This window comes from Protobothrops mucrosquamatus, unplaced genomic scaffold (genome assembly GCF_001527695.2).
Source record: "Protobothrops mucrosquamatus isolate PMUCROS unplaced genomic scaffold, P.Mucros_1.0 scaffold180, whole genome shotgun sequence".
Classification (NCBI taxonomy): Eukaryota; Metazoa; Chordata; class Lepidosauria; order Squamata; family Viperidae; genus Protobothrops; species Protobothrops mucrosquamatus.
The window spans coordinates 287,182-309,457 of NW_015386539.1; the positions used below are offsets into that span (position 1 = coordinate 287,182).

At 48.2% G+C, this 22,276-nt stretch overlaps 3 protein-coding genes across 3 annotated transcripts in view; 1 reads left to right on the forward strand and 2 right to left on the reverse strand.

Annotated features, from left to right (window-relative positions):
* The window catches only part of POLE (DNA polymerase epsilon, catalytic subunit), a 28,837-nt gene extending 25,907 nt beyond the window's left edge, over window positions 1-2,930 (reverse strand). Inside the window, exons 1-6 of the mRNA XM_015813626.1 lie at window positions 2,836-2,930; window positions 2,138-2,273; window positions 1,874-1,954; window positions 1,321-1,365; window positions 746-838; window positions 299-453 (exon numbers count right to left, since the gene is read on the reverse strand). Coding sequence (XP_015669112.1) covers window positions 299-453; window positions 746-838; window positions 1,321-1,365; window positions 1,874-1,954; window positions 2,138-2,273; window positions 2,836-2,930 — 605 coding nt within the window. The remainder of the gene's footprint in view (window positions 1-298; window positions 454-745; window positions 839-1,320; window positions 1,366-1,873; window positions 1,955-2,137; window positions 2,274-2,835) is intronic.
* An 8,319-nt stretch (window positions 2,931-11,249) lies between these two features.
* Window positions 11,250-13,304, forward strand: CCDC92 (coiled-coil domain containing 92). Its single transcript, XM_015813664.2, has 3 exons — window positions 11,250-11,385; window positions 12,143-12,184; window positions 12,523-13,304. The coding sequence occupies exons 1-3, from the start codon at window positions 11,256-11,258 to the stop codon at window positions 13,302-13,304; spliced, it is 954 nt and encodes a 317-aa protein (XP_015669150.1). The 5' UTR covers window positions 11,250-11,255.
* Window positions 13,305-14,111: 807 nt separating this feature from the next.
* DNAH10 (dynein axonemal heavy chain 10) overlaps window positions 14,112-22,276 on the reverse strand; it is a 49,714-nt gene continuing 41,549 nt past the window's right edge. The window contains exons 69-80 of the mRNA XM_029283669.1: window positions 22,081-22,235; window positions 21,801-21,984; window positions 21,015-21,215; window positions 20,436-20,645; window positions 20,172-20,267; window positions 19,305-19,476; window positions 18,376-18,507; window positions 17,757-17,968; window positions 17,487-17,654; window positions 16,116-16,296; window positions 15,327-15,472; window positions 14,112-14,775 (exon numbers count right to left, since the gene is read on the reverse strand). Of these exons, the coding sequence (XP_029139502.1) occupies window positions 14,629-14,775; window positions 15,327-15,472; window positions 16,116-16,296; window positions 17,487-17,654; window positions 17,757-17,968; window positions 18,376-18,507; window positions 19,305-19,476; window positions 20,172-20,267; window positions 20,436-20,645; window positions 21,015-21,215; window positions 21,801-21,984; window positions 22,081-22,235 (2,004 nt within the window). The 3' untranslated portion in view covers window positions 14,112-14,628. The remainder of the gene's footprint in view (window positions 14,776-15,326; window positions 15,473-16,115; window positions 16,297-17,486; window positions 17,655-17,756; window positions 17,969-18,375; window positions 18,508-19,304; window positions 19,477-20,171; window positions 20,268-20,435; window positions 20,646-21,014; window positions 21,216-21,800; window positions 21,985-22,080; window positions 22,236-22,276) is intronic.

Sequence of the window (22,276 nt, forward strand, 5' to 3'; positions counted from 1 at the left end):
TGGAAGATAGACATCCCTATGCCAAACCACCCCCACCCCCATGTACCCTGGCTAATATGCCCAGAAAAGTTTGAGTTCAGGGATATTTCCATATTTGTTTTAGATAATTATATCCTAGAGAGACAAGCCAGGTTCTCTGGCAGCACTGTGCATATTCTGCTCCTTTCAACAGGCCAAAAGCTCTGAGCAAGGAAGCAATCCAGCTACAATAGCCCACAGAGTAAAGAGACTGCCCGGAGCAAAAAAAAAAATTAACAAAATTCTGCCAAAATCTGGAATTATTCTTTGATTACCCTACCTAGTCAGCAGGGTGGTGTAAGTGTCCAAAGCTTGGTCCCGTTCTCTATTCTTCTTGACAGCAGGGGTAATCTCCCTGCGCACTTTTACCAGGTCATCTACTGTGTTGAAAGAAAGCTTGATATAACTCCGTTTCAGGCCAACCAGGTGATTGGGCTAAAACAAAAACAAAACAAAAAGACCAGAATCAAACTTTTGAGAGATTCACAGAGATGCAGGGATCATGGGGATCAAAGCAGTGAACGCCGCCAAATGGGGTACAGAAGGCTTTAAAAATACAGTAGCTGAAGCCAACCAGGCTCACTATGGCAACTTTTGAGTCTTGAGAATCATTGCAGCCCCGTCTGATCAGCCAAACCACAAACAAAATGGATCAGGGTTATCCCGCTACATTGTTAAGTAAAGCTGCCGTCATATTAAACAAAATCTTGCTGAATCCGTTTCTCACCAAGTCCAGATCTTCTTTCAGTACAATTTCCAATTTGGCTATTTTTCCCTGGAATTTCTTGGAAAGGAAGGACGATACTTCTCGGTCACAACCCTAAAAAAGACATTTTATAATAAATGGCTTAAGTGGAACTTATTTCTACAAACATTCGAATTCTATTTGAGCAGAAAAGCTTACAACAAATTGTCTGACCATTTGCAAAGGACTTCCTACAGCGACTGTCTCGAGGTAAGATGCTATTTAATAGCACAGCCATCACGCTGCTGCCATTGATGGTGAGCGAAGTTTCAGAAAAAGACACTTTGTCGTTGTTAATATGTTCTTGAAGAATCTTAATATACGTATACAAACACACAGAGAAATCTCTCAGTGCATAAAGCACTAGCACACACGATGGTACACAGCAGTTATTAAGGAACAACTTCTTACTTACAATTTACTACTTCTAAGGCCCAGTCCCAAATGAAGTATTTAACAGTGTAACGTCTACTCAAGAGTGATATTACAGTGGACTGACGTCCAAATGGCTTAAGGCTTGAAACCCATCAGGGGTTGCAAGTGTGGATTAGACTGACCTTCTGGGCTGCAATGTAGAAGTATGGTCTGTAGGGCAAAGCCACCTAGGAGAGAGAACAAACTAAATAAGCTCTTACAAACTAAATAATCCCTGTTACAAGAGAACGGTGAAAAACAAAGATTGTGCTGTTTGCTGTGGGCTCCTTTCACGATTAACATTGATAATTTGGTATACTACTTTAATTCAAATGAATTTTAACACCTCTAAAACGAACTCTCCCACATTCCAAATTGTATGTATCGCTTGCTGCTTTCTTGCCAAAGCATTGTGAACAAGAGTTAGCTGCCAGCTCTAAAAAGGAAAGCGTTTTAACCCAGGTTTGTAACTACGGAATTCCTAAGAATGGGAATGGAAATCCTCAATGGTCACTTGATTAGGGAAGACACTTATTTCAAAATGCACTATGTATTATTATGTGTCATGTACTGTATTAACATGTATGTGCTAAAAATCCCACCCATCACATATCTAATCTTCTTCCAAATTTCAAGCAGGACTTTTAAAAGATACCCATGGATAAATAAAGGTCCCAGTTTAAAGACACCACTGACCTTAAATCTACTTCCATCCTCCTGAATGAAATAATAATCCACGGCACTGACCAAGCGTTTATCCTCATCCAAAATCTCCGTCTAAAACAAACAGAGGTTACTAAAGCCATTTAATTAGAAAACATACTATTCTACAGTTAGGAGCAATCAGTTCAATGTGTTGAATAATATTTTTTCCCCAAAGAACTAAATTGGACGTATGAGAAAGAGCCACGTCCGAAATGTATTTCTGAAGATAACCAAGGGAAAGAGGGAGGCTCCTACCGGGTGCATGTTGATCAACCATCCTGTCCTTTCTGCAGGTTCTTTGATTCTCTCGAACCCAAACCGCGCATCAACTTTGTCCGTCCACTGGCTGCGCTCTAAACGCCGGAGAGCAGAAAGCGAGGAGCCTTCATCCCTGGGGCAAGAAAATGAAAATATTTTGACTCATTTTTTAAGTCTCTAGAGAAGCCAAAGCTCAAACACTCAAAGAAAAAACGGTCTTTGGACAAGGTCTTTGCAACAGTCGTAAGTATGAATCAATTGCCAACTGTCTGAATTTTGTTCACGTGACCAACGCAGAGGCTGCAATGGCCGTAAGCATGAAAAGCGGTCATAAGTCATTTTTTCCCCAGTGCTGCTGTAACTGCGAACGGTCACTAAACGAACTATTGTAAGTCAAGGACTTGTCTTTTGACACTTTGGGAAGCGGGGACCATCCGAGACCTGCGGGTTCTTTGCTACAGGTAGTCCTCAACTTACGACCACAATTTAGCCCAACATTTCTGTTGTTAATTGAGGACGTTTCACATTTCTGTTAAGGGAGTTTTGCCACGTTTTACGACCTTTCTTGACACAGTTGTTAAGTGCGGCTGTAACTGAGAACGGTCACTAAACGGACCGTTGTAAGCCGAGGACAACCCGGACCAAGCCCTGGCTCAGAACCCTGACCCGGGACACGACCTCGGGCTCCTCCTCACCGCGGGGTCTCCTTCTCGCCATCTCCCGCCGCGGGCTCCGCAGCCCACCGGCGCCGCCACCCGCCGCCGCCGCCGCCGCCCTTCCTCAGCGCCATCCTGGCCGGCAACCCGGCCGTCTCCCGGCCGCATTTCCCGCGCTGCGGAAGATCTCGCGAGACCCAGTCGCAGCTCTCGCGCCCCAAAGCTTTGTGACTCGTGGACTTCAACTCCTAGAATTCCTCAGCTAGCTGTTCTGGCGCAGGAATTCTGGGAGTTGAAGTCCGCCATGGTTCCCCCCCACCTCTGCCTTAAACCAATCAAATGTCTACGCTTGAGTTTCGGTGCTACGCGACGACCAATGGAAGAGCAGCTTTGTCTTTCCCTTCCTTTTCTCCAAAGAGCCGTTTCCCTCCCCCTCTGTATTGTTCCCGCCTCTCCGCTCGATCTGTCCATTGGCTAATGCCCTGTCCCGGTCCTCTCTTCTCCGATTGGATGAAACAAACTCCTGTCAGCATTCACGGCTTCTCTGCCCTCACCCTCCCTCGGCGGGGGAGGGGGGGACAACCAATGGTCGTAACTCGGGGCAGCCCTGGTTAATGTGGGGCAGGGATATAGACTGAACTATTCAACAAACCATGGTTAGTTTAATTCTTCTTGCTGGGGTGCTTGTGCTTCCCTGCTGTGTCTGGGCTGATGCAAAAGTGCCTTAGCAGCAGAAGAACTGGGGGGGCAAATGCAGGCAGTCCTTGAATTACGGCCACAATTGAGCCCCAATTTTTTTGTTGCTAAGCAAAACATTAAGTGAATTTTGCCCCGTTTTAGGTCCTTTCTTGCCACAGTTGTTCAGTGAATCACTGCAATTGTAAAGTTAGTAACCTGGTTGGGATCACGTGACCCTGGGATGCTGAGACCGCCATGAATAGGAAGCAGTTGCTAAGCGGCTGGATTTTGATCATGTGACCACAAGGATGTTGCAACGGACATAAAATGTAAAAAAAGATTCTAAGTCATTTTTTTTCAGTGCAGTTGTAACTTTCAATGGTCACTAAACAAACTGGTGTAAGTTGAGGACTACCTGTAATACTTACAGATACCCACAGGGTTGCAAACAACAGCAAAATATATTTGGGGGGAATGTTTTAGTTGACTTGGCCTACATTGTCAAGCTCTTCTTGAGCTTCATCAAGTTGGTGATGGAGCTAGGTATAACTTCTTTTCTTCATTTTTTCTCACTTTCCTTTTTTCTCTCTCTCCCTTCCTAATTTTTCCCTCCCTTCCTCACCCTCTTTTTCTCTCCTTCCTCCCTTCTTGCCTTGCCTTATCTCTCTTATTTTCTTCCTTCTTTCCCCTCTTCCTTTCCTTCCTCCCACTTTTTTCTTTCTTTCTTTCTTTCTTTCTTTTCTTTCATCTTCCCTCCTTCCTTGCTCTTTCCCTCCCTTTTCCAAATCTATAAGAATGGCCTCCTTCCTTTTTCCTTTTGCTGGCTTACCACTTTTACAATAACGGTCAGCTTAATGCACTCTTGATCGTTGCCAGAAAATGAAATTATTTTTGGGACTGGCAACATCTCCTCTGCCTGTTCATCTGATCCCTAAATGGATCCAGCCTTCAGATCTGCTGCGTCAGGATTGCTATTTACAACCATCGCTTTTAAAAGCCGGAGCTGAAAGGCAGAGGGCGGTGGCCATCCCATCCTGTGCCCTTCACAGGACATTTCTGAAATCAGTGAGTTTTCTTGAATCTTGGATGCACGGACGCTGACCGGTCCAAACATTAGAGGCTGAACATCTCGGAAAAGAATAGATAGATTATAATAGATTATTATTATTGTTGTTGTTGTTGTTATTACATGCCATGCTTCCTCTCCTTCCGGGGTGAAGCTGCACCGGTTGGATCCCCGCCCACTTTCGCCTTCCCCCCGCCCTCCAGGCTCTGGAACGCCTCGAGGCCCCGCCCTCAAGTGGGCGGAGCCTTCAACGGAAGAAAAAAAAAGCACCCGGCAACCGGTGCCGGGGAAGCGCCCAGCCGGTTGCCGTGGCAACGCGGCAGCTGTTTCGCCGCGGCTGCACCTGAGCCTCCGCGCCTGCGCAGTTCCCCTGCCCTCGACGTCACCCCGTCCCCCTCCTCCCCTCCCTCCCTCCTCCTCGCTCCCTTTGGGGAGCAGCGCCCCCTCCCCTCGGCCTCCCTCCCCCCGGCAGGACCGGAGCGGGGCGGGGGGAGCATCGGCGGCGGCGGGTGAGTATCAGAGCCCCCCCCGGCGTTCTTCCCATCATGCACCGCGCGGAGGGTGGGGAAGGGGATGGGGGGCTTTGCCAGACTCACCCCTCCCGTTTCACCCCTGGTGGGGGCCAGGGGAGAGACCCCCAAGCCCCACTTGCTTGAATTACTGAGGAAGGGGAGCCCCCCAAGAGGGGAGGGAGGTGTATTTTCCTGCAGGGGGAGATCCCCCCACTTAAAGAGGGACCCCTCCAAGTGGAAAGCCTGAGAAGAGCCCCCTACCACTGGATTAGGACCCCCCCATATGATAAAGGAGACGGTTTTGCCCCAAGGAATGACCTGTGGAGACCCTTCCCCACTTCAGGAGAGAGATCTCCCTCTGGGAAGCCTGAGGATCCCCCCCCCTATAAGAAGGGTGGTTCCCTCCCCCCCCCCGAATGACTTAGGAGGACCCTTCCCCACTTACAGAGAATGTTCCCCCTCTCTAAAGGACTTTGTGAGCACCCCTCCCAAAAGTATATGGGGGGAAAGGGTTCCCTTATAAGGGGAGACCCTTCCCCATTAAGGGGAGACCTTTCCCATGTTTGGAAATAGGTGGACACCCCCTATATTCTTCAAGAAAACAAGGGGAGATCCATCTGTCTGTCGGTCTGTCCATCCATCCCTTTCTCCATCCATCCATCCATCCATCCATCCATCCCTTCTCATCCCGATCATCTCTTGCCTGTCTGTCTGTCTGTCTCATATCTATTTTATAATGTCCCCCCAAGAAGAAAACAGGGCAGACTTTTTTCACAGGAAACCACGCTCAAACCCCTCTCTGCTACTAAATCTATTTTTCTGCCATTAAACAGGCGCACCAAAAGAAAGTCGCATTAATGCCGTATCTTACCAGCTAGCCCTCGACTTACAGCAGTTCATTTAGTGACCGTTCAAAGTTACAGCCGCACTGAAAAAAAGGGACTTAGGACCGTTTTTTCAGTTTTAACAACTGCGATGATTCACTTCACCCACCACGGCGAGAAAGGCTGTAAAATGGGGCAAAACTCATGTGAGCAACAGAAATTTTGGGCTCCAATGTGGTCGTAAGCCGGGGACCACCTGTATTAATCTCACTTCATCCTCCAGGTTTCCCTCCGGCTTCAAAACCTGCCTGCAGAATAGAATTTGTGAACTGCTTTTTTTTTTTTTAATCTTTTTTTTTTTTAATTTGGAAGAATCACTCTGGGTTCTTCTTTATTAGAGAAAGGGAGGGTTTGGAAGGGCAGCGACAGAGGATGGGAAGGAGAGTGGGACCCCTCCCCTTAATACACACACACAGGCCAACACGCTTTCCTTTGCAGTGTGGAGCAGTCCCACAACGCAAGGTGGGAAGATTGTGGCGTGTTTGCGATGCTCCACTCTCAGCTGGGTTTTCTTAACCCTGGTGGAAATGAGAGCAGCCAGACCAAGTCAGGCTTCTGGCTAGGATGGCGCCCCTCCCTCTCCTCTCCTCTCCCCCCCTCCCTTTCCCAGCTCGCAAGCTAGCTAGCTGGCTGGCTGAGATTCTACATGCTTCTTCAGCCGAAGGTGGGACATCGTCGGGATGGGAGGGTCTCTCCGGTTTTGTTAACCACTGGAGGGAAAATGTGAACTCCGCCTGAGTGGTTTGGCTGCTAAGTCTTAGCAATGTGCTGGAACTGGGTAATTTAAGGAAAAGGCACCGGGGTGGGGGTGGGGGTGAGGGTGAGGGCTTGGGAAGTCCAAGGGTGGATCCTTAAGTTCATTGTCTGCATTGCAGGTGGAAAAAGAGACTGCATCTTTTTTTGGGGGGGATGTGCGATACGTGTGCAGACGAAACGGCTTCCCTTTTGCTTCCTTCTTACACGCAGCAAGAATTCGCTCCGGGGGTAACACTGCAGTTGGTGGCACTGAATGGGCCGTGCGCCTCCCATCCTCGGGCTTTCCTGGGAGTGTAAATCGGGAGCAGGGATTTTTGAGAATGCTCGTGTAAGGGGGTGAGTTTGTCGGGGAAGGCTACTTTTCATTGTGTTTTTTAGCAGAAAGACTGCGTGTTCGAGAGCGTCGGATCGGTCGGTGTCTTTGGATCCAAACTGAAAATTGAACACTGAACGGCAGTGGTTGTCTTCCCTTGTAACGGGTAGTTTGGGGAGTCTTGGTGGCTGTTTGTTCTGAGTTGCAAAAATTAGGCGGCTGTGCCTTGAAGATCACGGCTACGAAGTACTGAACGGTAGCTGGGCAGTTGTGAGTCCGGTGGCTGAAACCAGACTCTGCTCTTTTGTGAGGTTATAAAGGACGGAAAACACGGCAACCGCCACGGCAGGGATAAAGGGCTCAGAATTTTCTCTAGATGAAGCCTTCTAGGAGAGGGGTGAGGCTTATAAACTTCCAGAAAGTTAGAAGGTGGCGTTAAAGAGGATATTTCGTGCAGAACTGTGGCCGTAAAGCTGTAAGTAAGCATCTCTCCAAGTGTTGGCAATGCTGGTGAACTTTGTAACCACCTTTAAAAGCTGATTTTATAATATTTAATTGGATGAAGCCAGATGGTGTCCCCACTTGTTTGTCAGAGGCAACTAATATTTCAAGCGAGTAATTAACAGTCAGCGCACCCATAGGCATTCACACAGACATGTGAGCAGTGCCCCGTCATATGAAACGCTAAGCAGGAGTCCTTTAGGCCTGTGTTTTGGATTGGATCAATTAGAACTGAGTTTGTGACTGTCAATTTAGGGTCTTCATAAAAGAGAACTGTTTCCTGTAAGAGCTGGAGGCTAAATTTGGCTATCTTTGTCTGTTTCAGAGGTTTGGTTTTTTTACTGCAACGCACAGCCCAAAATCCTATTTTTTGAAGCAACAGCCCCTGCTGGGTCTTGCGTTAACCATCATATCTCGGCTTTCCAAGACTCAGCCCTGGAAGGCTATTGCGCATTATTGTCTATTTCCATGAGCCAGTTTGCTACCATAGGGTGGTTATTATTTGATTTCTGTAGCTACCCATCTTGGTTAGGTGATGGTTCTGAAGATCTGGGTGGGGCCCGGCAGTCTAACAGCGGCCTTAAGAGATCTAGACTCTTGGCCACTTGCCTGTTCCTGTTTAACTGGACTTGTTGATTCGCTGGTACATCGTGATTAATCGAAGAACCTTAAAAAGGAGCATCCTTCTCTCCGTTGGGCCATTTGATTTGCAACGTGTCTCTCATAAAGATGAAGTTGATGGGAAAACTCCTTTTTTTGATCAGGAAGGTGACATAAAAACACGCAGGCTTTCAAAGAGAAGGTCCTTGTTCTCATTGTTGCAGTTTTTTCATGATAGAAGGATGGGTAAATAAAAGGAATGGCCCCAGAAGAGGCATCCCCGGTGGATTGCTCGATTCTGCCGAATAGCCCAGTTTGGCGTTTGCCAAAATCTCGCCTGCACTATGCTGTAAGCTGGTGGCAAGTTGCCACACTGTGCCGAGAGCTGCCAGCTTTGGAGTCCTTTCCCAGGATGGGTAGGGCTTGTCTGTATTTCCAGAAAGTGTTTGGAAAAAGCAGGCGGGAGATTAGCTCATCCTTTGTCGTGCCCCCGTCCTCTTAATTGTTCTCCCTTTCCTGCTCCATCACTGTCTTGTCACAGGGGCTAAAAATAAACTCTGCAGAGGCATTAAGGGCCGAGACGTTTGCAGGTTGGTTAGAAGGGAACCAGAGAAGTCTGTCTGGAAAACGAGGAGGGGAGAAGAGCCCGCAGGCGTGATTGAACGAGCCACTGCATTCAAAAAAAAAGGGGGACAGTCGGTCTCGGCATCATTTATTACAGCTTTTGAAAAGAGCCGTGTGTCTGGATATTGGCCACCTCAATTTGTCTGATGACTTTCACTTGGTTACTGAGTTTATCCATTTCTCTGGATCTGCAGTCACCGAGTTGGACCTTGGAAGTCATCTAGTCTAACCCCCTGCTCTCGCAGGAGACCTATACCATTTCTGATCAATGGCTGTCCAGTCTCTTCTTCAAGACCTCCAGGGATGGAGCACCCACAACTTCTGAAGGCAAGTTGTTCCACTGATTAATTGTCCTCACAGTTAAGCAAGTTCTCCTTAGTTCTAGGTGGCTTCTCTCCTTGGTTAGTTTCCATCTATTGTTCTTGTCCTGCCGTTGGTGCTTTGGAAAATAGGTTGACCCCCCCCCCCCTCTTCTTTGTGGCAGCCCCTCAAATACTGGGATACTGCTATCCTGTCACTCCTAGTCCTTCTTCTCTCTAGACTGGCCACACCCAATTCCTGCAACCCTTCTTCGTAGGTTTTTGTCTCCAAATTCTCAACGTCTTTTTGTAATGTGATGACCCAAACTGGATGCAGTATTCCAGGTGTGGCCTTACTACAGCCAAATGTTGAGAAAGAATTCTCAAACCCAGAGTTGATCTGTAGCCTCCTGTGGAGTTGGTCCCGGTCTCCTGATCTTGGGGCAATTCATGTGGGTGGGAGCGGCAATAAATTTGAATGACTTCTGTTCCCTGCAAGCTCCTGGCTTTTTAAAGAAAAAATAAAACCACAGGGAATAACCTTGGGCTCTCCTACACCCTCCAAGTTGGCCTGGGGAGGGGGGAGAGAGAGAGAGAGAGGGAGAGAGCCGAAGTAGAAAGGTCAGCATCGACCTGCATTAAATTCCGACAAGATTCATTAGTTAACTGTTTGCGGGAGCAGAGGAAGAGAGCTGGGTAGCAGCATGTCCTGGAAACATTGCCGAGATAATGGATGAAGACATTGATCTGCCAAGGAGCATCTTTTATACTTGGTGGAGAATCAATCTTAAAATTGAGATCATATGACTTGCACAAAGCAGATGCTCTTCCCTCCAGCTACGAAGCCACTCTTGTGATGGGCGAGTCACACCATGCTGTGCTTTGTCACCTGATTATTATTATTATTTTTTGGGGTGGGGGCAGAGGGGAATATTCAGCGAGGCATTAGCGGAGGCAGTAAAGCTTTCAGCTCTACAGACGAGGCTGCTTCTTCCAGGCAGATAATGTAACCTGAGAAATGCCTACAAGGCATGGGTCTGGAAAAAACAGGGTGGTCTCTTTGGAGAACCCATTTCCCCCCCCCACTCCCTTTGATCCAGGATCTTCACTGGGGGTGACATGATAGTTCCAATATCTCAGGGGCTGCCCCAAAGAAGAGGGGGTCAAGCTATTCTCCAAAGCGCCAGAAGGCAGGACAAGAAGCAACGGATGGAAACTAACCAAGGAGAGAAGCAACCTAGAACTAAGGAGAAATTTCCTGACAGTGAGAACAATTTAACCAGTGAAACTGCTTATCCCCAGAAATTGTGAGTGCGCCAACAGTAGGAGGTTTTTAAAGAAGAAATTGAACAACCATTTGGACTAGAAGACCTTCAAGGTCCCGTCCAACTCTGTTATTCTGTTATTAAGAGCTTTTGGGGGGGGGAGGTTTCGTGTTCCTTTTTGGAGGACCACGTCCTTGTCTTCAAAATGTCCTTCTGATGGAGGTCTCTCGATAGACAGGGCTCAAAATATTTGGGAGTGTCAGGCTTTAGCAATGCTTCCAACCAGATCCTAACAGCCTTCAGTCTCTCTCGTGCGAAAGGAAGGGTTGTCATGGGTTGAGACTTCCATCAGCCTGGTGGGACCCAAGTGGGCTTTGGAGGCGGTTTGGGTAGCTCAGCCCTCGGCTTCTGCATCCTTGCATTCAAGGACAAAAGTCCTGGCAGGGAATCGCTGGAACTGTAACGTTCACTCCCTGGGGATGATGTTGATGTCCAGACAAACATGGTGGCTTGATGAACGTTTGTTTGGTCGTCTGAGGAGGAGGGGGAGATTAGAACCCAGCTGATTCCTCCTTTGAACCCCACTGCAACGTTTCTCTGGTGCCAGTTTCACAAACACGCGAATTCAACTAAAGAGCACCGGGTGGTGTCTTTCCCCTCCCTCCCTCCCCTCTCACCCATTGTGACCACACAGTTATCCCAAGCAGACGGAGAGTTCCACAGGTGGTGAGCTTCAACTGAAATATCAGTGATGGTAAAGACGGGAAGGATCCTTCCCAATTTCCCACTCTCTGTGGACCCTGGCAGCCGGCCAACGCGGCCTTCTCTGGCCTTTTCCGTCGGCTTGCGCGCGCTGATCGTCTCCCCCTGGCTTCCTTTTGTCCTCTTCTCCTTTCCTGCCTTCCCTCTCATCCCTCCCTCCTTCCTTTCTTCCCTCCCTCCAGATTTGCTGGATGCCAGGATGGCAGCACTGAACCTGGAGAACCAGCTGCACAGCGCCCAAAAGAATCTGCTTTTTCTCCAGAGGCAGCACGCAGATACCCTCAAGGGGCTGCACGCCGAGATCCGCCGCCTGCAGCAACACTGCACAGGTACCGAGAGAAAAGCTGGCTTTCTCGACCTCGGCGGACGGTTAAGATGTACAGGTAGTCCTCGACTTACGACCACAATTGAGCCCAAAGTTTCTGTGGTTAAGTGAGACGTTTGTTAAAGTGAGTTTTGCCCCATTTTACGTTCTTTCTTGTTAAGTGAATCACTGCAGTTTGCAGTTAGTAACCCGGTTATTAAGCGAATCTGGCTTAATAACGTGATCCCCCCCCGGACACTGCAACCGTCGTAAATATAAACCAATTGCCAAGCGTCCGAATTTTGTTCACGTGACCGTGGGGATGCTGCAACGGTCGTAACTCTGCAAAAGGGTCACAAGTCACCTTTTTCAGTGCCCTTGTAACTTTGAACGGTCACTAAGTCGAGGACTACCTGTCCTTGCTGGCTGGGGAATTCTGGGAGTTGAAGTCTGCCCGTCTTGCAAGATGTGTCACCTTTCAAGCAACTGGGCTGATGACACATTTTTTTTTAATTTCTTTTCTTTAGCTGATGTACCCAGGTTTGTGGGCAGAGGGAGCTCATATTGGCTGCTGATAGCATTTACAGATTAAGGAGATAAAATCGTCCTATAAATAAAGTAGGTTTCCCAGTGTGGAGATTGGTCACAGAACTCTGCTAGTCCTCGTTCATAAAGTATGGTTTGTTTTCTGGAAAGGCCCGTTTGTGTCCTCTGGGTTTCATCTATGGCTTGCCCGTTTGGAGCGCGTTTCTACAAGGTCTTAACTCTTGTCTGTTTTTCAGATCTGACCTACGAGTTGACTCTCAAAAGTTCAGACTTGACAGGTGAGGAATCTTGAACGCATTCGTGCATACCCTCCTTCCGTGCTTAAGATATCCTTCCAACATTGTGGAAGGTGCATTTTCGCTGCTGCTATTTTATTTAGATGTTGGGAGTCTGAATCAAATCCCGTTATTTTCTCTGCATTTCCTTGCTGGCAACCTTGGCCAGTGTTTTTGCAGGGAAGGCAGGCAATGAGCGCAACCTTCGCCTGCAATGGTTTTTCCCAGCAGCCAGCATGGAAAACCGTTCTGCTTCTGGCTTCAGTTCTTCACTCGCTTCATGTGGAATGCCTGTAGCATTTTGAATCGCTTGAGTTAAATCCTCCTTCTCCCTCTTTCAGAAAATGGGATTTCGAGGAGCGAAGAGCTCAGAAGGAAATGCGAAGAGCTGGAGGCCCAGCTTAAAGCGAAGGAGATGGAAAACAATGAATTATTAAAAGAGCTCGAGCAAAAGAACGCCATGATCGCGGTGCTCGAGAACACGATCAAGGAGCGGGAGAAGAAATACTTGGAAGAATTAAAGATGAAAAGCCATAAATTAAACATGCTCTCCAGCGAACTGGAGCAGCGGGCCAGCACCATCGCCTACCTAACCTCCCAGCTCCACACCACGAAGAAAAAACTCATGAGCTCCAGCGGGACGTCGGACAGCTCTCCGTCCGGAAGCCCCGTGCTCTCCGGCTACAAACCCGCTCCTCCCAAAGAGAAGCTTCCAGAAACTCCGCGGCGCAGGATGAAGAAGAGCCTGTCCACGCCGCTCAACCCCGAATTCGAGGAGGCCTACCGATTAGGCTCGGAGAGCCGCAAGCTGCTGCTGCGGGAGCCGGTCGACGCCATGCCTGACCCCACGCCCTTTTTACTGGCCAGAGAATCCACGGAGCTGCACCTTCTGAAAGAGAGGCCTTTAGTCATCCCCCCCATCCCATCTGAGCGCGCTTCGGCCGAGCCCCACAGCCCGGCCCGGGAGAGGCAGCACAAGAGCCACGTGGGGGTGGCGCACCGCATCCATCATGTCCCACCTCCCCAGCCCCACCAGCCGCCCGAGGTGGAGACGCTGGCCGTGGACCAGGTGAACGGAAGCAAAGTGGTTCGGAAGCATTCGGGGACAGATCGGACTGTTTGAACCGGGTGCTTGGGAGGGGACTCTCGGCGGTCAGCAGACGGTCAGGCTGCACCTCCCTCCCCTCTTCCGAGCGCCCCCCCCTTGTGCATGCCAAAATCTTTCCAGAACTAGAGTTAACTTCTTCCTCACCTGTTCCTATTGCAGAGTTATCTACCTAATGAAATGCTGTAGCCAAACTCAGGTGCGTCTGCCTGAATTGCTTGCTTCCGATGCTCCTTCATTTATTCGGGGCGCGCCGACGGGCCCAGGCCCGGGGCTTCCAGAGCCTTGCCGCGCTCTGTATCGGCTCTTAACAGTAAAGCCTTCCCTCTGTCTGTCTGTCACTTTGCACAGTCGTGATAAATTCTTATTTTTGAGGATGGGATGGGCCCCCACAGCGGCACAGGGGATAAGAAGGAAGAGGAGACAAAGGAGAGAGACACCCCCCCCCCCATACACACTCTGTCTGCCTTTCCAGCATGAGATCTTGATCACAGAGTTCCTTTTTTCTGTTCAGGTTTTTAATCTAGTCATCTACTAAAATCCCAAGAAACTCTATTTTGCTAATCCAGCTGAGCTTGTTCGTGTCCTTTGTTGAACAGGTGGAGGAGAATCGGAGGGGGGGGAGTGGAAGGGGCCGGGGAGGAAGAACGGATGCCCACCACTGCCCCGTGGAAGGGGTCTCTGTTGGAGATGGTGAATAAACCAACTATCGGGGTGATTACAAGGGCCTTCTGAAGGCTGGCTTTCTGGGTCAAATTTTACTGCCAAGCATCTGCTCCAAAAATTTGGGAGGAATGCACTGAAATTAAAAAAAAAAATGTCCTTAACCTTTCTTAACAGCCCTGCAGTTTAAGGAAACAATCTTACTGGTGCAATTTCACCAGACACGGTTTAAAACGGCATCCACACCGAGAAGAATTGGCTAAAAGGAAGACTGAATAAATTCATTTTCAGGGCGGACAGTCAGGTTAGTCTGCTGTAGCAAAAGCAGCGGCGTTTTGTGGAACCGTACCAAATCACATACTTATTTTGGGAGATAATAGTAAATACATTAACCTTCCTGGGTGCCGCCTTAGTTCTGAATCCCCAAACGACATCTTTTACACCAAACACATTTGCAAAAGTATTTATTGATATAAAGTGCAATAGATAAATATGTGTTGTTGTTTTAAAAGAACAAGAAAGGGTAACTGAAAATTAAACAAACCTGCAAAATAAAACTTTGCAACTGGGAAGCTTCCAGTGGCTAGAGCAAAGAAGGCTGGGTTTTTCAACTCTCTTTTTTCTTCACTTTTTCCCCCCAAAAATGGTTAACAGAGCTACGGCGTGGCTGCGCCGCTGCTTAATCGGCATTTAAGGTGAGGGAAACCCCTTGGAGGACCCAGTGAGAAATATGCCTTGTGGTAAATAGATCAGCTTCAAACACCAATCCGACCCCCATGGCGTTTCTCCGCATGGATGTCGTGTAGACTGGCGTTCGGAAAGTGTTCTAAAAAACACAACCATCGCGATGTTGTTGCTAAAAAAATCAGACACAACCTATAGAAGTGAGTAATTGTAGCTCAGGGTTGAACTGGGGAGTCCTGGGTGCTCTTGATGGTTTTCTTGCAGAAGTTTCATGACCCATCTAGGCAACATGATCAGGGCTAGAAGGGAGGGGGGGTGTTCCTTCCTGTTTATATACTAGCAGTAAACAACCCCCAATCAAGGAACTAACAATGCCACAAAAACGGTAAACAACACTCTAATCGAAGGACCAGCAAGACCACTCCCAACCTACACTGATAGGGCAAGTCTCTTGTATATAGAGAGCAAGCCCCACTCCTCCAACACTGATGATGTTATCTAGTAGGGTCATGAAATGTCTTCAAGAAACCCACCAAGCTCAAAGAGCACCACAGTGGCCATACCACATGCCAATCAATGTGCCCATCAATGACCACATGGAAAGAGAGAATGTCCTGCCTCCCCCCCCTCCCCCCCGTCCCCTAGTATTCTGAATCAAAAACTCAACCGCCAGCTTGCAACCTTGGCTCGTACCTGCAGCTTCAGCCGATGGGCCTCGATGGGGATGATCTTCAGGATGGGCAAATCCACAATCAGCACTTTGGGCTTGCTCCTGATGAGGCAGCCGTTCTCGAGGTCCCAGTCAGCCCCCTCCAAGTACAGGCCAGAGACGAAGCACCCTGGGGAGGGGAGAAGGGAGGCGTCCAGCCCTGAGAGAGAGCATCCTCAGCCACCTCCTGTTTTAGAAATGCTGCAGCCCCTCAACAAAGGCGGGACTTGAGGACACGTGGCAGTTGCCCAGAGTTGGGGAGAGTCAGGCAGCATGTAAGGTTAATAAATATTATTATTATTATTGCAAGGTCCATAAGGTTCATCAATGGCTCAATTCATTCTACGATTGCCTCAATACATTGTTCCATGAGTCCCTGCTGAAAGGCCCAGTTCACGCATGTTTTCCACACAACCGTTGCAGCCTCCCCCTGACGTGACGTGATCAAAATCCGGCCACTTGGCAACTGGCACATATTTATGACGGTCGCAGTGTCCCCGGGGTCAGGTGATCCCCTTTGGCGACCTTCCGATAAGGAAAGTCAATAGGGAAGCCAGATTCACTTAACAACCGTGTTACTAACTTCACTGCAGTGGCTCCCTTAACATCGTTGGCAAGGAAGGTCATAAAAGGGGGGGGGGCAAAGCTCATTTGACAGCCATCCTACTTAGCAACGGAAATGTTGGGGTCATCAACCGGGGACTACCTGTGGCAACCTGTTCAGCAGCAGTCTTGTGGGCTTCCTGAATGCCAGGCCCCGGGGGACGCCTTACCTTGGCCCGGCCGCTCCGTGACCTCGTCCGCAGTCCGGTACTTGGTGACTTGGGTGTATAAAGTGGAGCGGTCGAGCGGCCAGCCGTTCTTTCTGCAGGTGGCTTGGACGAGCGCCGTGAGGTAGGACTCGGGGATATGCAGTCCCGACAGCCACATGACGCTCGGCTCGCTTTCTTCCACCTAAGGACAGCAAGGAACTCGGTTTGGCTCTTCCCCAGGGTAAACGAGGTTACGCACAGCTCTCTGCGCCCGTGTGTGTGTGTGTGTGAGTTACAGAATGGCATTAACTGGGTCATCCCTGCTAGAGAGATTCTGATGTTCTCCAGTTGGAGTTGGCCAGCCAATCAGTTTAAACAAATAAGTAATAAACCTGGAGAAAAATCACAGAGTATAAAGACCTGCAAATAGAAGTAAAAGGATAAAAGAGCACAGGCAGGACCAATAGCAATAAGCTTGGGGGCAATCCCAAAAAAATCTGGAGTGCCGTTTGAGCACCATCGGCATTGACCAAAATCTCATTCAGTCAATTGCAATCAGCAGCTTGACTTGGAGTTGACAACCTGGGATGATACTTCTTTTAACACCGTCAAGTATTCACATTCGCCTCTTCCAGGTTCTTGGGAAGGATTTGAGAGGCGGACAAAGCCAAATCCAGCCAAAACATCTGGTTGATTGTGTGACCAAATATAATAGTAATAATAACAACAATTCTTTCCATCATTGTTAGTAGCCCCTTCAGCTGATATAACAGAATAACAGAGTTGGAAGGGACCTTGGAGGTCTTCCAATCCAACCCCCGGCTCAAGGCAGGAAACCCTATCCCATTTCAAACAAATGGCTGTCCAGTCTCTTCTTAAAAACCTCCAGTGATGGAGCACCCACAACTTTGGAGGCAATTTCCGTTCCACTGATTAATTGTTCTGTCAGGAAATCTCTCCTTAGTTCTAGGTTGCTTCTCTCGAGTAGTTTCCATCCGTTGCTTCTTGTCCTGCCTTCTGGTGCTTTGGAGAATAGCTGGACCCCCTTCTTCTTTGTGGCAGCCCCTCAAATATTGGAACACTGCTATCATATCCCCCCAGTCCTTCTTTACTTTAAATTAGACATACCCAATTCCTGCAACAGTTCTTCATGTGTTTTGACCTCCAGTCCCCTAATCATCTTTGTTGCTCTTCTCTGCACTCCTTCTGGAGTCTCAACATCTTTTTTACATCGTCGTGACCAAAACTGGATGCAGTATTCCAAGTGTGGTCTTACAATGACATTATATGCCGGAGTGATCTCACATGCTCTGGAAAGGGGGTCCTCTACCCCAAAACACAGACCTCTCCCCCACTTAACAAGGGTGCTGCAAAGGCGTCGTGTCTACTTACCCACGATGTGTATTGGAGAAATCTGTTCTTAAAATAAATCATCCAGTTGCCGAGGGTCTTCAGCGTATCGGGAGCCAACTTCCTCCAGATGTTTGGAATCTGACCGTTGAAGAGAGCCCGGGCCACTTCGTCCAGTTCATTGCTCATGCCAACTTCCCCAGCCAAGGCCTGAGCAGAAGACACAAAGGATGGTTGGTCCACTTGCCACTCAAGATGGAAAAAATAAATAAAATAAAGGGGGAAGGGTGGGCAAGATGGTTCCCTGCTTACTCTCTGCAGCTCAGCCAAAGACTTGGTCATCCGGACGATGAGTTTGTTGAACCTTTCCAGTTCCTGCAGTAGCACCACCGTCGTTGGCGAGATGTCGATGCCCAAAGCCTTCCGGATATGATCGAGATCGAAGATCTTGGGCATCTTGTTCTCAATGTCCTTGGCAACCTGACCGATGTACTCATCCCGGCTGATCCCAGCGCCGGATTCCCCTAAAATCAGGACAAAGAGATCGGATGGAGGCACGTCAAGAACCTCTTTGGTTGGGTGATGACCAATCCAACGTTGCGAAGTGGAAAAATATCTGCTGATTGGGGTGGAGGTTGGGTTTTTGTTGTTGTTGTTAATACACATAGTCTTCAACTTACAATGGTTTGTTTAGTGACCGTTCAAAAATTACAACGGCCTTGAAAAAAGTGACTTATGACCATTTTTCACATTACAACCGTTGCAGCATCCCCATGGTCACGTGATCAAAATCCAGACGTTTGGCAACCAACCCATATTTATGATGCTTGCAGTGACCTGGGATCACGTGATCCCGTTTTGCGACCTGGAGCCTCAACAGATCTGAGGCCCACTCTTTCTATTTCGCCTAATTCTGTTGAACATGCCCTACCTGTTTGGGGCTGTAGCTCCAGGAGATGTGACCACATATCGCGGGCTGCTTGGGTATAGTACCCAATTTCAGCATTCGGATGTAGGCCAAACACTTCGGGCGTGTTGGCTAGTGGTAGGGACTCAATCTCTTCTGTGGAAGGAAGTCGCAGAAAGAGTGGGATTGAAGAGGTGGAAACTCCATTTGCTTCTGGGAAACGTATTTTCCCGCCGGCTAAATCTGTAACGTTTGCCCTGATGGGGCTTCAATATAGAATTATATTTTTAAAAACTGTACGTACTTCTTTTCATGTATGTAATCAAGAGGCAGCAATGAAAGAAAACCAAATCAGGGTCTACTGTAAAATATGGACGTGCTATTGTTATCTGGAAAAAGTGCTACGTTAAGGGTTGTTATAGTTGTACCCCAGATCTGTCAAACTTTAAAACCAGGGGTGTCCAATCTTGGCAACTTTAAGACTTGTGGGCTTCAACTCCCAGAATTCCCCAGCCAGCATGGAGTTGAAATCCACAAGTCTTAAAAGTTGCCAAGTTTAAATACCCCTGCCTTAAAAGATGAAAGACACGATGCGCAGTATTTAAGAGAAATGAAGTACCCCAAACATCACACACTCTCCCAGCAAAATGAGGGCAGCAGGGCTGTGACTGTTCAGGTCCCATTGACATGAATGGGAATTGGGTTCTATGGGAGCCTTTGTCGATGGAGATTCTCAATCATCCGGGTCATGGTTGTCCCAAAGATGCTTTTCCAAAAAGCAACTGGACTTTCTTGGGTTTTTTTTCTTTGAAAACATTTCACTTCTCATCCAAGAAGCTTCTTTAGTATCCAAGCAGGACAAAAGGCCAGAAACCTCCAACTAGAAGTTGAAATCCGTCATGGAGGAAGCCATCAAGAATCTCAGGGACATGGAGAGACAGCTGGCCCCTTACCCACATAATCGTCCTTCGATGTCCCTTCGGGGATTCGGTAGTCAACGTCGTCATTGTGGAAAAAATGGAAGGGCTGGAAAGTATCAAAGATAAAATCTCCCAGGTACTCATCCATATAAATAGTAAGAATGCGCCGGTCGAAGCTGTCGATGGCTCGCCCGCCATACATCACCTGGAAATTGGGAGCACGTCAAGGCTTTATCACCATTTGAGAAGGACGTTTCCCTGTACTATTTTAATTTATTTTTTTTAAAAAAAAATGATTTATTTGTCAGATTTAGAAACTGCCCATGTCCCTCACAGAGGGACTCTGGACGGTGTACAGATATAATATCGAAACATAAAAACTGTATATAAAATGTAAAAAGAGGCAAAGATGGTTAAAATTCAACATTAAAAGTTAATTGAAAAGTGGAGGGAGGGTCTTCACCACACTAACCAGCCCCTTAGTATTATCCTAGTAGTCCTAAACCAGGGGTAGGCAACCTCGGCTCTTTTATGACTCATGGACTTCAACTCCCAGAATTCCTGAGTCAGCATAGCTGACTCAGGAATTCTGGGAGTTGAAGTCCATGAGTCATAAAAGAGCCGAGGTTGCCTACCCCTGTCCTAAACCAATTTACAGGAAATCCTTGACTTACAACAGCAACTGGGGCTGGTCTTTCTGTTACTAAGCAATGCAGTTGTAAAGCATGACCACAGCCTTAGCCAAAGTTGATGGGGAAGCTTGCAGGACGTTGCAAGTTCCAGGCCCATAGGTGGGGGAGAGTAATTTGCCCCCCAACAGTCAGAAGATGTAATACTGGGTCTTCTGGTTGAATATTGACCAGTTTCATGGGATCATAACTCTACCCTTTGTCTGCTCACCTCTCCGATGAGGTACTTCAGGCTTCCCCAGGGAATTTTGTCGTCGTTTTGCTGGAAAGCTTTTGTCAAGTACGTGTTGAGGATCTCCATGCAGACCTGGTGGAATTGTGGGGTGAGTGGTAGGGAAAAAAAAATCACATGGATTAATCATTGAAGCTTTCGCTTAGTTTAACCTTCCTAACTTTTTTTTTGGGGGGGGGGAGTTCCTCTCACATCAAAGAGGATCCTGACCACCCACTCCTGAGGAAGCCAAATGCCGATTACCTGGAAATCCGACTCGTTGAAATCGTAGGGCACGTTCCAACCAATCTTCCCAAACTTTCTCCTCTCCTGGACCACAGCATGGAAAAACGCTAAGACGTAGACCAAAGACTTGAAGGCTGGATGAGGACACTGGTCGAGTGATTCGTGGGAGATCTTGAAGAAGGTCGCCCTCATGTTGAGCTTCAACCCGTTGGGTGGTTCTGTGACAACCTAAGATGGGGGAGAAAATGAACCCAATTCTGATGGGCGGAGTCACCCAGTGTCCCCCCTTTCTGATGCTCCTCTTCTTAAAGACGCTTTTTGAATTTTAATTGGTCTTTCTCCATGCCCACCGTGCCCGTTGTCTCCCGGACTCCTCATCCAAAATGAAGCCCAGTGACACTGATCAACACTGTTTGGGGATGTTCTTCTCTTGTCAGATCATCTGCCCCAATGAAGTGATTTGATCAGATTTTTTCTTCAGGGCAGGACAAATGGGGGTGGCCATCAAAGGTTGGCCCACCATGCTCTGATGCCTTCTACTGGAAGAGCAAATTACAGCTGAGGGCATGAAAGGATCCCTTTCTGGATGTCATTTACCTTAAGAGATTTTTGAAGGATCCCAATGGGAAACCCTTTGGTAGGGTCAGTGGTCAACCACAGTCGGAAATCTGGGTGAGGCTTTGTAATCCTTTCGACGGCCTTCTCCAGGTCGATCAGCCACTTCACCAAGAGATGACAATTCTGCAACATGAGCCACTGCCCACGGGCCACCGCGTTCTCCAGCAGCTGCAGCGCCACCTGGGAAGAGAACAAGATGGGGGCACGAATTGTCTTCATGGTTGAACCCAGAAGAGATCTTCAACCAAAGGAGTGTGGATCCATGCAGACATCCACCTGAAAGAAGGGCAGTGGGAAGACACTGGATTCAATTTATGGATCTCTAAGGAACTCAACACCATAAAGCACATTTAGTTGACTACTGTTATCTCCAACACTTAATGTGTTGATCCACTAGGGTGTTTAGAGCAAGTGGTTGAGTTCAGAGTAAGAAATTCTCCAGCTACATCTAGAGTCTTCTGTCCAATGTTTTAAAACTTAAAGCTGAATTACAGGTGAAAATTTTATAACTGAGCAAGAAGAAACCACAAGAAGGATTTCTTGGGCTGACAGAAGGAAAGAAGTATAACAACACTAAAATCAAATGAAGCATTCCTTCTCATAATAAATAGACAGATGTTGGGAAGCCAGAAAAGGTCCCCCAAACCCCATCCCACAGGTTGTAATTCTGGAGGACCCACGGGTCTCCACTACTGATGGAGAAAACGGAACTTCACAAGCCAAGGAGAGTAAGACCACCTACCAGAAGTTTCTAACCAAACTTACCTTCTCCTGTCCCTGGCCCATCGCCAGGAATTTGAGCCGGTTCCCTCCAAAGCCCGTCCGATCGGCCAGTTTCATGAGGTCACTGGCGGGGTCAGAGCCAGGGCTCAGGATGAAGACAATGGGTGAATTAGGGGTGCTCTGCTCATGGATGGCTTCGAAGCTGATCACCGGAGGCTGGACATACCTGAGGAGGGGACGGGGAACAAGAAAGAGGAGGACATCTGGTAGACCTGGAACTCGAGATGTCCTACTGAAGGCCTAGGAGAAGAGGCACACTTACTTCACACCCATGGTGAGAGTGACATAGTCGGTCACCGCGCGATAGACCCGATCCACTCGAAAGCATCGTAAGAGGAGCAGCTTTTGGAAGCTGGTGAGGGCGTTGTTGTAGTGCAGGGGAAACGGAGTTTGTTCCAGAGCGTCGATATCGTACCACTGAGAGGAAAGGGAGGGAGGGAGGGAGGTCAACGTGTAAA

Bases quoted from the DNA above. Each gene is read 5' to 3' on its own strand.
- CCDC92 (XM_015813664.2), top strand. From the start codon at position 11,256: ATGGCAGCACTGAACCTGGAGAACCAGCTGCACAGCGCCCAAAAGAAT. The intron at 11,386-12,142 runs GTACCGAGAGAA...TCTGTTTTTCAG, and splicing joins CCTGCAGCAACACTGCACAG to ATCTGACCTACGAGTTGACT. The intron at 12,185-12,522 runs GTGAGGAATCTT...TCCCTCTTTCAG, and splicing joins CAAAAGTTCAGACTTGACAG to AAAATGGGATTTCGAGGAGC.